At 37.4% G+C, this 19,089-nt stretch overlaps 1 protein-coding gene across 2 annotated transcripts in view; it reads left to right on the top strand.

Moving 5' to 3' along the window:
• DENND1A (DENN domain containing 1A) overlaps positions 1 to 19,089 on the top strand; it is a 373,522-nt gene that overhangs the window by 298,763 nt on the left and 55,670 nt on the right. For both annotated transcript variants that reach the window (XM_074973359.1, XM_074973358.1), the window contains exons 14-18: positions 11,750 to 11,851; positions 12,418 to 12,505; positions 13,095 to 13,135; positions 14,987 to 15,058; positions 16,223 to 16,279. In XM_074973359.1, coding sequence (XP_074829460.1) covers positions 11,750 to 11,851; positions 12,418 to 12,505; positions 13,095 to 13,135; positions 14,987 to 15,058; positions 16,223 to 16,279 — 360 coding nt within the window. The remainder of the gene's footprint in view (positions 1 to 11,749; positions 11,852 to 12,417; positions 12,506 to 13,094; positions 13,136 to 14,986; positions 15,059 to 16,222; positions 16,280 to 19,089) is intronic.

Raw genomic sequence — 19,089 nt, 5'->3', positions numbered from 1 at the left:
TTTAAAATCTGTCTAATGCAGATATTGGGCATGGAAAATTTCAGCTCAAACAGTTTGGCAAAGTTATAAGCAACTGAAAATGGGGTCTTACAATGGCTACAGATGTTAACAGTTTCACCTATATATATAAAAATTTTCTCTCATGATTCAAAATAACTGTCTGTTTATAGCACCTATAGTACACGGTCTTGTCATATCTGCTACTTCCTTCATTGGCTCTGTTTGTGTTTGGATTGGTGTGGGTATTTCTTCACATAACACAGTATGAAGCTGATGGCATAAAATAAGTTTTGTTGTCTGTTAGCTTTTTTAGAGACACTCAGTTCACTTAACCACGTACAAGCATCACTTACATTATCTGTTGCTGGATATATCCCATCTGTTAACACTCTTCTTTTCCTATAGTTGAGGATATTGCAGGAGGAGATACTCTATCATGTGTTGCAAAGATATCCTGTGTAAAGCAGACTAGAATGAAAAATGGGATGAAAACCTCAAGAGAATTAGATTTGAAAAAATGTTCGATTAAAACTGCAAAATACAAGTTATTTCTTGCATTTTTAGCTATTAACTATTAGAATTTGTAACCAGTGTAATATACAAAATGTACTTTTGCACATGGCCTTGCAGAGAATATAGTGACGGATGTCAAACTCATTTTAACAAGGTCTCTCTTCTCTTTAAAAACGTGTGTATTTAAAGAAATCTTGCCCTAGTGCAGAGGGGATTTGGTTTTGATATGTTAGTGATAATTGAACTGGCATCAGGTCTCACCAACTGTACATAATCCTTCACTGTATGTGAGTCACAGAAATTCGCAGGCATTTGTTCACGAATATACTTTGAATTGAGTACAAGAATAAAGCATCAAAATGAGTGAAGTAGCAGGTATCTGAGACATACTTCATGAATTGTTAGTGCTTTTACTGATGTATGTGGAAGTGTTTAAGTTTAGGCAGTTTTCTGATTGCACTCATGGCAACTATAGCCCTGATTCGTACATGAAAAGAACTTGTGGTTCCAGGGCAGATAAGAACAACTTTACAAGATGAAAATTATCATTGAGGGCGTGCAGGTCTGGAGGGGAGCAGAGTTGGCATTTTTTGGCCCTGCAAATAACTGCCCATCTGCTCTCTGTCAGAATATGTTAGGAGTGCATCTGGATTCATGCCCCAGAGTTTCAGCTCTAAGCTGGTCATGTGGTTGTCTCCACGACAACTCAAGGAGCTGTGTAAACTGCTGCGCTCTGAGCCAGATGCTTCTCTGCACATGTGGTCTAATTAGATGGCATTTTTCCTCTTGCAAAAAAGCGCAGAAATGTTGCACAGTTTTCATGTTGGAAATGTGTGAGGATGGTATAATGGGAGTGGGAAGGAGTCACATGGCCAGATTTTAAATAATTACACTTCTGCAAAGCTCCACTTCAGTGTTCCAGGGAGCTCTGCAATAATGCAGAACAAATCCCCTTCATTTACTTCATCATGGGTTAAGCACAAAGGGACATCCTAAGAGTGAAGTGGGGAAAGGGAAATATACTTTTGCCTTCATACTGAATATAGTTTTCTCTGTATAGGACCATTTCAGGAAAGAATTTAGTGACAGTAAGAGGCATCTTCTTTTTCAGTGAATGTTAATACTGTTAGCATGGAGTTAGGAAGCCTCTCAAGCTCTCTGGAGGCTGGAGATAAGGAAGTAGTGGAGAGATTGTAGGAGGTGAGATACTCTGCTGAGGAGGAGGAGTCACTTTACAGGGAAGCCTGAGAAAAAGAAGAAAAGCAGGCCGGATATAAAAGGTCTACAGCTTTTGGATATGACAAAAGCAAATGAAGCCTATTTGTAAGGCAAGACCGAGAGCTTCTACTTGGTTCAAATAAAGCAGGAGCTCTGTCAAAAGTGAATGGAAAGTAGAGATGTCAGGATGAGCTCCTTTTTTTCCCCGGCTATGGGAATAGGTTCCCTGTAGTTTATAGCCATTCTGACAATGAATTCCGTTCTGACTAGGAGTGACACTTACGTTCTTGTTTCAGGTATCTGACTCTCTGCAGGGAAATAATGAGTGTACGAACATTAGAAAAGGAATAAGACATTTCTCCTTACTTTTTAAATGTAATGAATGCTATTTGGTATCCTTTTTCTACTTCTAAGGAAAAGTGTCTAGGGGTCATTCTGGACTTGATCTTGCGATTCTCCTGTGTATTAACTAGAGATATGTATTATACATTTCTTCTATTCTGATAAGGATAATAAATGGGCAGTTGCCTTAGATCCAACATAGGTGAAATGATTGAGCAGCTCTACACATCCCATGAAGGAATGCTGTCATGTAACTATTAACAGCCTAGTGACCCAAGCTGTTGGGTCACAGAATCCCACATGTATAAATAACTATAGTAAATATATTTTATTTCATTGACTGATTGGATTTCCCCAGAGATCGTTACGTAACTAGAATAGAAGAAATGTGATTAACCCTCCCAGAGGACCTAATACATTCAGCCTCTAAACAGGCTTCTCCTCTAAACCATCCTTTTTCCTTGGAATAAGAGTCCTGCTGCATTGTCAATTAGCCTTTAGAATTTTCAAATTCCTCCTTTGTGTGTCCTGCTGAGGGTTCCCCACCCAATTAACAGGACAAGTAACATGAGGACAAATCAGGCTGCACTACAGGCTTTATAATAGACATTTATATTACCATGGATATAGTGAGAGGGTTCATCGCTATTACATCCGTTTATTTTCACATATTAATAAATCCATGAGTGACTAGGTGTCCCTAGCTAGTGAAATTTAAAACTTGTTCTTCATTCCATTAGATTTGTTATTTGTGGGGAGGATTGTATTATTGGGTTAGGACAGAAGAGGATTGTTATGTGCTACTTTTACAGCTAAAGTTTCTCTCCTCTATTCCCAAGTTCTGCTTCAAGCTAGCCATAGTTTTTGTTGTCCTCTTTCCCCCCCACCCTACCCTCCACTGGTGGGATGTTATGGTGCTTCCAACCTTCAAAACAGCCATTGTACTCCAGCACAAAGCTAGGTGTGATTCTTGTGTTGGGATTATCTTACGTAGAAGTTACATACTTAATTGAGGAAACTTATTCTGACTCAAATACATACAATATGCTGAAGAGCAGTTTATTTGTGCAATTAGAAATGTCAACATTGGGCATTTTTCTTGATGCCTTATTTCTTTTGGATATTTTATCTCCAAAACTCAAGTACTCTTACATCTCTGACTGTCCTCTCTCTCACCCCCATAACACATGCATTTTTTTTCTCCTCTGCTTTTTCATGTGTATCAACTCATTACTCATTTCTGAACCCTCAGGCATTTTGATATTGGAAGGTGACACTGTCAATATTGTTCTGAGGTCCCCACCAGGACACAATGTCTGATGATGGGTTCTTGGTTGAATTAACAGGATGAAAGGTTGTAAATACGTTTTTTTCCCCCCATCCTTCATTTGTTTCTCTTGTTCTCACATTGGGTAAGATGTGATGATAATTCTGAACTTTTAACGTTTTTGTGGTAGATTTTTTCTATCAATAGGTTACATCTGAGTCCCTTCTTGAGTCACTCCATGGGATGGGAAGGAGTTTTACTTTCTTCAGTGCAGTTCTTTCTCATGATTATACAGAGTATAATCTGACTGAATGAGTTTAGGCTTGATATAGTTATCTAAGAAATTAAAGGAAAGCAAAATATCTCCAGTCTTGATCTCTGGGAACATAGGCTGTCTCTAAATCCTGTCCACCTACTTTTCATTTGTGAAGTGGATCACCTTATATCTTCTATTAACAGAACATTCTGTTTAATATATTGAAATTTTCTTTGTTCGAATATCAACCTTTTCTTTGTGTGTGTGTGGGTTTGTGTGTGGCTTATCTGTATTTTCAATCCCACGCTCTTCGTAATATTTTGTCATGGTAGAAAATAGCTCATATGAGTAACAACACTGTAATTTTCTCCTTCATTGTAGTGTCACTAGTACTCCCACAATGGCTATAATAGAAAAGGACTTTTGCATTATAGAGGCTTTGAATCGGTAGCTGCTTTGCATGCAGCACTCATTGACTTCAGTGAGAGTATTGCATATGGAGTGATTACGGAATCGGCCCCAAAATTACCTTGCCAGCTGAAATTTCTAATGATGAAACTGCACGCATGCCACAGGGATTTTGTATAATAAGTATCAACGTAGACCAGTAAAGGAGACAGTGTGGCAGTAACGTATATGCTGGGCATAGAGCACATTCCTAGCACAGGTAGTGAAATTGAGGCTTGCTTTCTGATCACACTAAAGACTCTCTGCTCGTAACTCCATATTATTACATCTTTTATGAGTCTTTAAACACACTAATGCATTAACATACCTCTAAGTAGGAAGAGGAAGAAATAGTCTTGTTGTTAAGGCACCGTACAAGGACTCTGGGAATTGGGGCTCTATTCCATACTCTGCCAGAGACTTCTGTGAATTTGTGCAAGTTACTTGTTATCTTCGTCCCTTTGTTCTTAATCTGTAAAATATTGTAGCTCTGGAGGGGAGATTTTGCCTGTTGGGTCTAATTAGGTATCTGGACTGGTTAATGTTGATCAGGTTTTGAGTTTCTTTTTTGGCCCACAAGGTTCTTTGTTTTGCGTAATAGAAGTCTTTCAAAACAAACTATTGTGCAGTCATTTCTTCCTCGTAATAGCATTTATATGCAAAATGTCTAATCAAATCTAACTAGATACAGTTAGATAAGTAGAAGCAATATCATTCTTGCTATGCCTTGTTGTGCCCTTAAGTATTGCAGACACCCAATTGTGTACAATTAAAAATTCCGTTTTGATTTTAATATGCCTAAATAAGGTGTATGACTTTTTAAGATATTTAGGTTATTTTTAGAATTGATCACAATTCACAATCCACTGAATTGTTGATGGAGTAAAAGAAATATAAATGGTAACACTATTTTAATAACCATGATAGAAAAGATTGTCTTGCAAATCATATCGCTGATCGATGTATTTTTTCACTTGATATGAATTCTTAAATCCCTAGTTTTGCTTTGCTCTTGTTGACTTAAGCTGTCAGTGACTATAATAGTAAAAATGCTTCAGACAGCTGTAGTAGGTGTATATATTGAACATATTCTTTGTGAATAGATGATAAATCTTGAATCTTTTAGGGTTTTTTATCTTTCTGGTTTTGCTGCTGTAGGTGTGGTTTTACTTGCATCAAAATGGACAGATCTGCTCCTCATCCAATTAAGTCTTGTAAAGTGAATTCTCTCTGGCATTTTTGGAAGTGCCTATGAGTAAAATTTTCAAAAGCGCCTGAGTCCCACTAAGTCTCATTGGTTTCAAACATCTACATAAAATCACTTGGAGAAGGCTTTCAATGAGACTTAGAGTGCTAATTGGCAGTCATTTTTTTAAAATGGGATTTTTGTTCACAAATCACTCAACAATCAGTCAACAATCCCCTCACCCCATCTTCATTCAGTGAAAAAACCCTCATTTTGTGGGGTGAACCCACTAGGGTAGCCAGAATTCACTTCTGTGACGGTTTAGTCCAATCCAGATTAGGACTTGGGGAAACACATTGTGTGAGTCCATGTGGGCATTACAGAGCCGGATAGAGCCTGTCTGTATCTAGTAACATCAACAAAACATCCCTAGGTCCTGTATCTTTTCTACTGAGGCTACAAACTTGCTTCTTCCCTGGACCCTCAGTAATTTCATATTACCAGGCAGGGACATATTGACTACGGTGATGGCTGGTGATCTCATGTCCTGTGATCGTTACTCGCACAATTCCTGTCCTTTTGTGAGGTTATTACTGAAGTGGAATATTATTTTTGTGTGTTTTGAGCTGGCCAAACTCTGTGTCACTTGCAAAGACAATCTAATCTGCCAATAGCCAGTAGTAGTGGATGTTTAGGCGAGTTGTCCAAGTTTTTTTGACATTGTAAACTCATAAAAAGAATGGTGCCCATACACTTTGCCAGTTCTTAGATACCCAAGAAAACCCTAAAATTGACCAATAATAGAGATTGTGTATACATAAGAATGCAAGGTAGGGTACAGCCTGCATAGGTAAATATGAAGTATATTTGCAAAAGCCTATTCTTTGCATTCAAATAATGTAAGTAGCTTCTGTTAGCAATCCAAATTTGTCACAATTGGTGGCATCCTAATGGACCTAATGCACTGGTCTTGCTCTTTTGAGTATTGGTTCTTAATTTATTGTTCATTATGACAAATGTAGTTAAATATGTGAGCGAGAGATTTCTTTGTTCCTGAGCAGTATCTTGAATTGCAAATAAAATATGGTATCATTTGCTTATTAGGATGTATTTGATCCATGCCCTCCTGATTCCATTACGACCAAGGCAGATAGACATGAGCTTTCCTGTGCTGAATGTATGCACTGGTTATGGCAAGGTTATTTGTCATTGCAAAGAGAAACTGAAACGAGCCAATTGCCCCTTATATATCTATAACCAACTTAAAATTGTCTGTATGGAATCCTGCTGACTGAGTGATCATCTGTCTCCAGCTATGATAAGCTAATCTTTACTTAACATTTCACTCACAGTTCTTGTAAGGTCTGCAGAGGAGTTGCCTTTCTTGGGGTTGCTGTTGCATATTAGTAGGATGATACTCGTGTCTTGGTTTCATTCTAATTCTGGCTGGAATTTGGGATGCTAGTTCCCAGAATATCACTGCAGGTTTCACTTTGTCATTGACAACATAGCCAGTATTCTAAAGGCCACCGTTATGTGTAACATCAAGGTAATAAAACAAAACTATCTTAATCTCTTACATGTGCAGTATAGTTTCATTGTTCTTGCTCTATATTTGGGTTTTTGTTATCTTCACAACGTATTCAAATTGTGCAGTGACTAACCAACAACCTACAAGCTGTCACCTTGTTCCACCCACTTTTTCATTTAATGACTGAGGTACAGAACAGCTCTAATGGCTTGTGTGTTTATTAGAGAGGCTACGTTGTTTAAAGACACATACACACCAGAATGAAATTCAGAAGCACGCACCACATAGTGTCCGTGGTAATGCAGGAGATGCTATTCATATTTTCCATGGCATAGCTTTTTGGATTCTCTGAACAGGTCTCCAGTATTTTTTACTCTAGGTACCAGATTGTAAGGCTGCATTTCTCCTTGCAAGACCCTCAGTGTTGAAATAATAATTCAAACTGGAGTTTAATGAGACGTGCTTTCTCCAGCAGTTACAGCAACAGCTATGTTTTCCTGCACCACTGACGTGCATCTAAGCGTCACCTCTTCTCTGCATGAGAAAGGACTTCTAGGCCTGTGAACTGCTGTGATTTCACCAAGTGGATAGGTCTTTCTGTCTTTTTGTCTGTATACATAGCCCTTCACAGGTGGCTCTTTGTTTCCTCATGTCTCCTAACCCTTCTTTAGCTGCTTTGTCTGTGCCATGCCCTCTCTTCAGCCTCCATAGTCCTTTGCCTCCCTTCTTTTTAGATGATTTTTGTAGTGTTTAATGCGGTAGCTGTTGCCAGCACTATCCAACTGGTCTTCCTACTGCTCTGCTGAGTCAACCATTTCAGATACAATGCTTGTATTGCTGGCAAAGGTCCCCAGTGCTGCTGCTCCTATAGCCACTTGCAGAACATTTTCCTCTTTGGGAAGCAGTGATCTCCTTACAAGACAAGGGTGTCCTAGCTATGCGATGCATGCTTTTCTCTTTCTCCTTGCCCTGTGGCTTCCAAAATAAACAGCAGCATTTGGAAGAAACTGACAGTGTTTGCAGCACTCCAGAACAGTGTGAGGTAAATCCCTTTTGAGTAGTACTTGTACTATACTGGGCTCTTCATTTAGGGCTGGCTATCTTAAGCAGGAATTAAACATTATTTTAAAATGTAATTGACTTGCCAATTTAAACATAACGAGGTTGACAACAAATTGCATGGCCAGAGTGAGCAGTACGCTGGATCATTCAGCTTATAAAGGGTCATGAAGTAGCTACGCTGTCTTAATGATCTTCATTATGCTGTGAGGAGATTTCCAATGGCACAAAGGACACTGATATTCAGTGAGAGATGGGCACATAGCTCCCAGTTTTACCTTTGAAAATGCCCCCCCTTGTATATGTGGTTATGAGCAAACTCTCTTTAGAATTTGTGCGTAATTTTTGTCACTAAAAGAAAGTTCTTCCTGTGTCAAAACTTTACACATGTTTGCGATAGAATTACAATAAGCATGCATTTCTTGCATCCACAATGCCAGATCCTGGCCTCTTTAGAGGGTTTGAAGTGGAAAAAGAGAATAACAGACATTTACATTTTAGATTGATAAAAACCTAAATTCTTACTGCTGGAAACTGCAAGTTAAATAGATGAAAGAGTTGTTAACTGATGTTGTTATAATGATGGTCTTATGCTTGAGCAAATCCATTACTTTCACAAAACACCTGCACCTCCTAGAATTTTCCCTTTGCACAATGTCACCTGTCAGTGACAGCAGAGCTGATTAGCTGTATAATTTACAATTGACTACATCTGTTAAGAAGACAGTCCTGTAATCCATCTTTTCTTTTTGTAATGAAGCTGAGGATGGGGTTAAGTAGTATGAGTTTTCACTCTCCTTCAGGTCATGGAGGATAACTGGTACTAATGGGTTCTAAGCCAGAAAACTCACGTCTTGACCTGGATGATTAAAGTCGGTTTGTTGGGTTGGTTTTTTTTTATCGTCCAGCAAAAGTGGAGCCTGAATTGGCTCTACAGAAGCCAAAAGGTCTATCAACCAGACCACCTAACTAAATCATTACTAGTTCGGGGAAGAAAGTGTGCTAACATTATACCAGGCTTCTCTCTGCTTCTATGTTTGTGTAGGGATAGGCGATCATTTCAATTGAATGGGGCGGAGTTTGTGTCATATTGCAAATGTGGTGTCATAGTGCCAAATGTCATATAAAATGGAGCAAAATGAACTTCTATTGGATAGCGCTTTGCTCCTTCCAAAGAGTTCTTATCCTGTGTGATCTTTGTGGGAGCTTCAGAAGTTTTATAGGCTATGAAAGAGTAAGTTGGTTGTTCTCCTTTCAAATGTTTTGAAATGAAGGTTTAAATGAAAGCCAAATCTTCTTCAGGTTTTTCTCTGATCACAGAGTAAACGTATATAGACACACATGCTACTCTCTTTAGAGAACTCCATGTCCTGTTCACACTGGGACCCTGGCCATGTCAGTTACAAACATAGTGAGACAGAGCCTTTGTCAAGCATTTGTAATTGGGTTCTCAGGGCAAATCCCTGTTTATACTGGTCAAGGAGACTGTTAGAATCCTATTTGTGACACCATTTGTTACTGACATTGTAGCTACCCACTCTCTGATCCCAATAATAAATAGAGCCTTACACATATAGCTTCACTAATAATAATGGGGGCATGGCATTCCTGTGTGTCCAGAAAAGAATAGTTCCTTGTAGTTCATTTGACGCGGTATAGCATTTGTAGTGTCTAAGTTTTCTAGATCACCTGTCTCTAGTTGTAGTGATCTGTGGCATTGTGACTCTCTTCTTTACAAAGTGGGGTAGTAACTATTTTACTTATATGCAGAGTTGTTACAAGGGGACATCATATTGTGCAAAAATACCAATTCCTTGTCAAATGTGATTAATAGGTTTTCCCACTTTCCAAACTCCTGTGCGCCTCAGCTCTCCTTTTGACACGTGAACTCGCCCACCAGTCCTGTTCAGTCCCTTCAATCCCCACACACCTATTGCAGAGCTTGTGCCTGAGCTCTGAAAACAAACATAAACGTTGGCCATGTTTAAGGGTGCAATGAGCTTTTTCACCAGACAGGCCAAAGGGATCAAAGCAATCTAGATACTCCCAGTGAAATGGCATGTGCCTTTTTACCTACCCAATTTTAGCAGTAATCATGAGTCCTGTTTCAAGCATTGGTTAGAAATAGAGTACTTGTGGCACCTTAGAGACTAACAAATTTATTTGAGCATAAGCTTTTGTGAGCTACAGCTGACTTCATCGGATGCATGCAGTGGAAAATACAGTGGGGAGATTTTATATACACAGAGAACATGAAACAATGGGTGTTACCATAGAAGGAAGATGATGTCTGTCTGTATCTGTACGAGTTTTTTCATGAAGTTGATGGATTTCCACTCCATACTGCTAAATTCAGTGCCTTGCATATGACAGGTTTCAGAGTAGCAGCCGTGTTAGTCTGTATCCGCAAAGAAGAAAAGGAGCCACAAGTACTCCTTTTCTTTTTGCGGATACAGACTAACACGGCTGCTCCTCTGAAACCTGTGGTTAGAAATAGTTACAGAGGGACATTGTTACCAGTAGACTCTTCCTGTCCAGATCTAATTGCTTAGCATAAGCACAGGGTGACAGTCAATCACTCAAGTACATAGAGCCCTGTATTATCTAGGTACAAAGACCCTTGAAATGCGGCCTTTTGCACATGAACAGCCAGTGTAGATCATGGAGGTGAGACCATTCCTCTCCTGAGGAGCAAGTATACAGACATGTTCTGCAAACACTTATGTTCCTTTTTTAAAGAAACCCATTAAGGAGTATGTTACATCAGCCTAGCCTGGGAGACAGCAAAGGCGTGGAGTACGTACATCTTTGTAGTTCACGCTTTCTCTCCCTACATACTGCAGTGATTGGGGTCCCCTAAATACCTATGAAAGTGATTCAGCTGAAGATTATACAGCTGAGATAAGATAAGACATTAATCATTATCCAAAACTTTTGTCCAGTGTCACTTAAGAAACTCATTCCCATCTCCTCCAGTAATGCTGCACTGGCTGCTACTTTGCTTACTGTGGTAAGATTGAGACATAGAACATCCACCAATAGTTCAGATTCTTAAACTGAAGGATTTGGGGGGAACTGAAACCAAAACGAGCTCTTAAAGAGGGAATTCTGTCTTTCAGGCACTCTGCTGCCTAGTGTGTAGACTCTAAACTCTTTCCAGATGAAAAGCCCTGATTATATTTTTATATGAGCATGAAAAGAATTCAGCATTAATTTTACATCAACATAATTTTATCATTCTTTGTTACTGCCATTTTTGAAACTTAATACATGAATTTACTCGCTATGCTGAGAATTTGTAGATTTAAATGTGGAGGAAATTTGTGCCCTTATGGCAGATGCACAGCAGACTTCAGCATTAACATAACTCATTAAAATAAGATAAAAGTAGAGCTTCAAAACAATCTCTGTCTTTTGCCAACAAGCCTGTGAAAAAGGGAAATTTCATTCAATTCAGGATATGAAAGTCTTCTCTTTCTGAACTGTGGAGAGAACACAAAGCAGAAATTACAGACTTGTTTGTGCAGGTTAACTCTCTGGGTCCATTCAAAGCGAGTTTTGAGGTATTTGAGGATTTGAATACACAAAACTAGAGAACTTTTTCTATGTCAGTTTCTTGAGGTATTAAATCAGAAAGTACCTTTTGGGGGAATGAAACCCCCCCACTCAGTCATAGCAAAATGTGCAGAGAGCAAATGGGTTTTATCTTGACTGCACACAGTTTTTGTACATTATCTCTAAGTAACATGATTAAAGGCAGCTCTGTCCTTTCTCACTCTCTCTCATGTGTGAACTGAGAGAAGAACTGCAGTTTATCCAACTTCGTATCAGACTTGTCTTTAATTTTTTTTGAAGGGAAATAGAATAAAATGCAAACTCAGTTATTCAAGCAAAGCTGTTTCAGTGTTTCCAATGCTCTGAACTTTACAGGAGGAGCCAATCACTTTTTGTGAAGAAACGTTTGTCTCTCATCGTTCTACTGCCATGAGGCAGTTTCTTCAGAATGCTATTCAGCTCCAGCTCTTTAAGCAGGTATTGTTTTAATTGCTTCAGCATTGTCGTAGCTTATTTCACAAAAAAACTGTTTTTCTTATCAACACTATTCCTATGTTCTTTGATCTACACTAACCATGTACTCAGAAAAATTAGTTCCTTAATTTAGTAATTAAGATATATGTCACTCCTTCAACAGTAACTTAATTTTTATTTTCTGGCATGGATTAAACCCAATTTATAAGAATTTCTGTATTTTAATAACTATAATTTATGTTCCCCTCCAATTGAAGTCCATAGCAAAATTCTCATTGGCTTCAGTTTGAGCTGATGTGTCTGTAAGCTTCAGTGTATAAACTAGGGTATTACTGTGCCATTTCAAGAAGGCCAAAAACCACATCATTGACTGCTCTGAAATAAAGAATTGTCATACTGGTTGGCAAAGTGATATTCCTTTCCCCAGTCTACCTATTTAAAGGCTGTCCCCCACAAAGACTTTGGAACTTTGTCCTTCTGGAGAAAGTACAGAATAATCTTTTGAAGTGCAGTAGAATTGAATGCTTTATCTGTTCACACATTTTTATTATACTTCCCCTGTTTTAAAGTTTATTGATGGGCGCCTTGATCGTCTCAACTCTGGAGAGGGCTTCAGTGATGTTTTTGAAGAAGAGATAAATATGGGAGAATATGCTGGTAAGAAATATCTGTTCATTCCACTGATTTTGGATAGTATCCAATACCTTATACTTTGTGATTTAATAGGTCAGAGAAATCACTTGCCTGAGTAATTGTAGCAGCTTCAGTCTATGGGTTGAAGTGTGTTGATTGATGCTGTCCTTTTTTCTCTGGAGATCTCAATCCCAACTTGGATAAATAAATATATCCTTCATTGTCTATTTGGCGTTACAAACCCCTGCCTTGTTCTGAGCAGTACTGTCTGGTTAGCTATCTAACACATAACTAGAACAGGTCTTGCATGTCAGAATTGGTTGGATTTAACCATTGACACCTTCTCTTTCTTTTCATGACCATTAGAAAAAACATTAACTTTCTCAAATCTATATGAGAAAATCCAGGAAAAATAATAATTCCATTTACCCACCTTTCTTTCGCCCACTGGCTACCTTGTTAATTTTTGGTTATTCTGTTCCCAGAAGGGGAAAAGGGTAGACATCTTCTTCTAAATATCTATACTTTACTACCACTAGACACAGTTGAACGCCAGCTTTTCTCATTTGTATCCCGTTTCTTATCAATCAAGAATTTTCCTCTGTCTCACCAGGGAGTGACAGACTGTACCACCAGTGGCTCTCCACAGTAAGGGTAAGAATACAGCGTTCTAATCCTTGCCGTTCTTATTGGACAATTCAGTTATTGCACCATTACTCAGTTTCACTGGCCTGAGCAAGATCAGCTTCTATCCCACAATATTTAGTTTAGACCAGATAAAACTAACGTAGCTAAAAGATAATGTGCTGTTAATATGGAGCGAAGAACAGAAGGGAAAACATAGTAAGGAAAAACAATTGGGAAACTGAGTTTATATTTCTCATATTTTTCAATCCTGGTTTTAGCATCTTGGAGGCCATATGAAAGGCATGTAGATATATGCTGTTACCTATTCTGAACAGAGTTCATTCTTTTTCTTTTTAATATTATTGTGGAAACCTGAGCCACAGTGAAAAGCTGTTCACAAAGCTGAACGATGTGAAGTACTGAGTAGGGGATAGCATTGTTTGTTGTAGTCTAGTATAGGCTGCAAATGAGTTTATCTGCGTCTGCTTAGACTAATGCTCTATTTAATTGATATAAATTAAATATACTGTATAAATATTTATAAATAACTTGTCACTTTATGTGAATAATAAATGATGATTTTAGATTAATAATTGGGATCTAACTTTAAAGAGTCCCTCCCACCATAAGTGATGCATTAAAATTATCCATAGTTAAGGCTGTGTATGACTGTAAAATAATTATTTAGGGAGAGCTCACCTTTTTAAATATATTATCCCATTTTTCTCTAGCCCTGATTATGAGTAGAATTCTCTAATGCACAAACAGCTAGGCCGAAAATGATCTTGATCTTTGTGCATTAAATACATTTAAAATACCAATAATGCTTAAAAAAAATTTTCACACTTGTTTACAAATATGTAGGATGCAAAATGGTGAAAGGAGAAGAGAGTATTGGTGTGAATGAATATAAAATCCAAGTGGTTATGTTCAGTAGTTTACAATTTTTTTTTTGTTAAAGTAAGATAAATGCTGTGTAATAGCGTCATAAATATAAGAATACATTGAAGCAAAATTTGGCTTACTTCTGAAAAAATAATTCTATGTTAGGATAAACTATCATGGAATTATATGGGATTTCATTCCATGGATTTTACCCATCTGCTCTGCACACAAGATTTATTTATCAAATAACATACTATGCAGCAAGAGTCAATGGTGTTCAGAAGATAAACAAAACACTAACTAGCCTAATAGATTATTCTGTCTGACATATCACAGCCTCATATGCCTTTTAGTGTGTCCTCTACACGCAGTTCAGCTTTTCTGGAATTATGCTTAGATTGTAGTTGGATTTCATGTTGTCTCAATTCTTCCCTTATCCCAGTTTTTAGATATTAAGAAAGGCAGCATATCTGAGATATACAGAATCTGTAAGAAAGAAAACAAGGGCATGAAAAGGAAAGTGCACTGCAGAGAGTAGGGTTTTTTCAGTGAACGTACAGTCTTTCCCGTTGAGCTGGTAGGGTATTTTAGTATTAAACATGTTTATTACTTGAATGCAATATGCAGGATACCCTTGGGGGTGATAAGAATTGTTATGGACACTGTTTAGTGAGAGCACCTCTGAAGAAGCCTCGATACGGTAAAGGGAGTGATTTTTATTATGAGAAACTGAAACCTTTATATTGCAAAGTTCTGTCCTAAAACATGATTTTAAATGGATCAGATTTGCCCTGGAAAAAGTAGTATCTAATCCTCGGTGAGAGAGTGGAACTATGTAACCATAAATAAAAATAAATTACCATTTAGGCATATTGCTCTGATATCTAACACAATTGATACTTTCTGTTATTTCCTATTTAAAATAATAGCTCTGGACTGGCATTTGCTTTAACAGCCTCAATGAAAATGATTCCATTGTTACTGTAATTACAGAAAGGAAGTGGAGCCATTATAAATACAGTAAAGACCAAGGCTAACCCGGCCATGAAGACTGTCTATAAGTTTGTAAGTACTGAGTATTGTCTTATGACCCAGACAACTGAATCTAACTATGATGCTGTGTTAAATGAATCTGTAGATTAAAGTTTTTTCTCTATACTAACGAAATTATTTGAACAAGATAAATGCATATTAACAATAAAGTGCTAGAGACTAGGCCATTAAGCATGTATCCGGAAATGTTTTTAATTTCTATTCTTCTATTAAAATATTTTCTGTTTAACTGAAATACCAGTTTGAAACATTTTATACTAATTACAGTGTAAAAGAAAATGAGTTTGACAGGTGATTTATCTTCAAAGTGCAGAAGTTGCTTTCCTATTTAGTAAATAGCACTATTTCCATGGAACGGTCCCTATATCCTGTACTAAACCCCTCTCCTATCTCATCATTACACTGTTGGAAATCCATTGTTACCCCTGGGCCTCTGTGAGCAGCTACATGGAAATGAGGGAATCCTCTCATTTGGCCAATTGTTCCAGTTTTTGTAAATGTCTGTTATTTTTCCCCAGAGATTTTTCATACCTGCTTATTTTGAGCCAAGCTTCTTGGGTTGTTTTCTAAATGAAAATCGTTCAGTGCTTGGTTAACATACAGCTAATAACTGTTATTTTAACATGGTTTATAACTGATCATTTCACTGCAGAGGGCTAAAATATATGGAAGCATGTCAGGATCTCTTCAATACTGAATTCTATGAAATATGACAAAAAGCAGTGAGATGTCTATTCAAACTATCCCTTATTGCCTGCCTCCAGCCTGACAAAGGTCCTGAGATTTAGGTCCTGCCCTAGTAAAATGTAACTGGTATTCAGAACACTACAGTGAGGAATCTTACAGCTGTGCTATTGCTGGTAATTGTCACCATGCAGCAGAGATAAATAATTAGAGAGAGGAAAAATCATGGAGGAGGAACTGGGGGGTGGTGGGGGGAACAAAAATCCCTGCTATCAAAACAGAGAAAACAAAATCTTTGCAGTATCATTAAAGGTTTTTTAACCTTTTAGGTTTGTATTTGTTTTTATAGCCATTATGTTTTCAACTTGATGATCCAATTTTTCCTTCCCATTTTCAATAATCAGAGAAGGTGAGTCTTGATAGACTTAAATCGAGCACAGTCGCTGCTGGAAATAGAAAGAGATTTTTAACTTACATTAATTTTTCATGCAGGCAAAAGATCATGCAAAAATGGGAATAAAAGAGGTGAAAAACCGCTTGAAGCAAAAGGTACTTGAAGTTCTTATTCAAAATGTATAAGCGCTATGTATGAAATACTTAGCCACAAAAAGCATTATGTGATCAATAGAAAGCTGTTTGATACAGTGTTGTTAGCACACTTCAAAATGCATTACCAGCTGTCCTGGATTTTTCACACTGTTATAAATATTCACAGACAAAAAACTATCTTCAAATACATTAAGGCTCTGACTTAAACCCACGAAAGCCAGAAAATTGAGTGTTCCATTTATTGTGGTCCCTCGCCTGCCCGTTGTGCCAAGACATTGTGGGAGGGGGCTTTGCATAAACTGGCTGATAATGCCTACAGTAATGACAGTGAACTTTGCTCCAAATGGCAAATTGCTGTTATATTCCTCTGGTAACTTCTCAGGGGAAATAACCCAAGGTTTCTCATTGGACACATGGTTATCACATGTCATCAGTGTGAAGTTTAGGCACAGTGTTGTAGAACGAGGGTTGAAGTAATTTTTAAATCTGAATTTCTTGCAGTTTTAAGTTTGCCAGCACTTTGGCCTTATGATGACATTTTATTGTCTCTGAATTTCATTCTTTTTTGTGTTTAAACAGTAAAATTCAGGGAATGCTAAATTGTGTCTGAGCAGTGTGGTATCCAATATTAATTGCTACTTTTGATGCTGTTGGGGTAGTCATATGGGTACATACTATATGGATGATTCTGCCCTTAGGTTTCTTCTAGTTATTCTATTTAGTCTATAGTTCAGAGCCATTACAGTCTATTGGGAATACAAGGTAGCCAATTTAGTAACTGCAAAGATCTCACTCGGAATGTTTTTCTGATTTACTGCACCTTACACAACTGCTGAATTTTAAAATCAATATTTCAGTAATTTAATTTGTTATTCTCAAAATACCCAAAGCAATGTTAAGGCTGTGTCAAATGGATATATCTATTTTAAATATTAATGGAAAAGTTCCTTCTCTGCCTAAACTTGTCAACTTATCAGTACTGAGGGGTTTTTATCACCAAGTAGTAAGAATCAACTCATGAAATAAGGTCTGTGTAATGCAAGGATCAGTGGACCATTAGCTACAGTGTTGGGCACATTGGTGGAGATTTGGTGCAGTTGATTTAAAATAACCTCATATTTACTTGTTACCTCATTTCAGGTAACTGATCGTATAATTTGATCACAGAAAGAAAACAGAAGGCAATTTTTCCGCATGCAACGTTTTCCTATGCAATAGTTAACTCCATGTGTTTTAGTTTCTGAACATAATCTAATAACTAGTGAAATTTGTTTCCCCATCTCCAACACATGCATCTGTAAAGAAAACAGCACTAAGTAAAATTACTGAATTTTACTGTACCATTTTTTATTGCTAGTATTATATTGTGCTCCGTGACATTTATATACAAAAGGATGAGACACTTTCCAATTAATGAGATATCTGTTATTCATTCGTTTATTTAGCTTTATTCTTGCTCCCTCCCTAGTACTCCAGATACCTTCGTTCATTTTAAAAAAACACAAACACCATTTAAAATTGAGTAGATCTAAAATCTTCCCCCAAAACGCTCGCACTCAACTTTCCTCCATTCAACCTGTTAGATCCCATTTGGAATAAAAATGCATTTTTCTTGCTGTTTAGCATTTCTGCAAATAAGATTGCATTGTTAATCTTATACTTTAAAAGAATCATTATAAAATATTCATGTAAATACTCAAGACTTAGAATCTCTACCTCTCTCCCTTTCAGATCACTCTGATCTTTTTCGCTTTTACCCACCCCTTATTGTTTTCAAGCACAACAATAGGCGATAATGTTAGAATGAGGTGTTAGTGTGTTTTAGGTAACACAAATGGTGAAACCTACTTCTCTAACCATCATACTTTTTTTAATGGAAAGGTGTCTGCACTGCTCAATTGTTAACATATCCATTAGTGCACCCTTATCAATTTTCACTTGCTTTTACCAATTTCTGGAGAGTTTCATCTTTTTCATGTGCTTGCTAATGACAGAGTTATTTTGTAACTGAAATTCTGGCATCATTAAATACATACGTAATTTTGCTGATCTTGAGTGTTACTCTACCATTTTCTGCAGTAATTTAAAACTATTCTTAATTTGACCTCACTGCCTACTGCAACTTAAAATATAATTTTCTAGTATTAGTGTGAAAAGCGTGCAGGCTACTGGTAAGGAAAAGTCAAATCTAAACATCCCTTTTTCAGTTTTCACTGCCAAATAGGAGCGGTTTCTATACAATGATAGAATTTAAAAATGCAGTAGAGCTGGAGGTCTGCTTCCTACAACTCTGCATAGCAATGATGACCTCTTAAATATAATCAAGAGCCCATTTTGCCCTTGGTCTGCTCCAGTTTTGGGTTTGAATTGCAAATGGAAAATGTGGGATTGACCTATTGAGAGGTCATTGTGGTGTGTGTAAGGTCCTTCTTTAATATGATCGTGGAGATTGAATGGAGCTCTATTCCCATCCCTTGTTCATTTGTGGTACAGTATTTCAAAGCAACAGAAATAGTTTTCAGAGGATCCTTATGACTGATAGCAAATAATTGTTAACAGATACTGTATGGTAGCTTTATTTTATACCTGCTACAGTTTTGTTTTTGTTTTTTTTAAAGTAAAGGCAAATTTTTTCATTTCCTAAATGGAGCAAGGTGGTCAAGTCACTCTGTTACTTGGCCTCCTTTGAAGCCTAACTGTATAGAATTAGGAAGAAGGAGGAATGTGAGTAGTACCATCCTCAACTTTCAGTAAGAAGAATGACAGGTTTCAGAGTAGCAGCCGTGTTAGTCTGTATTCGCAAAAAGAAA

Source organism: Natator depressus, chromosome 16, assembly GCF_965152275.1.
Source record: "Natator depressus isolate rNatDep1 chromosome 16, rNatDep2.hap1, whole genome shotgun sequence".
NCBI lineage: Eukaryota > Metazoa > Chordata > Testudines > Cheloniidae > Natator > Natator depressus.
This window is presented reverse-complemented; position numbering and strand designations above follow the sequence as displayed.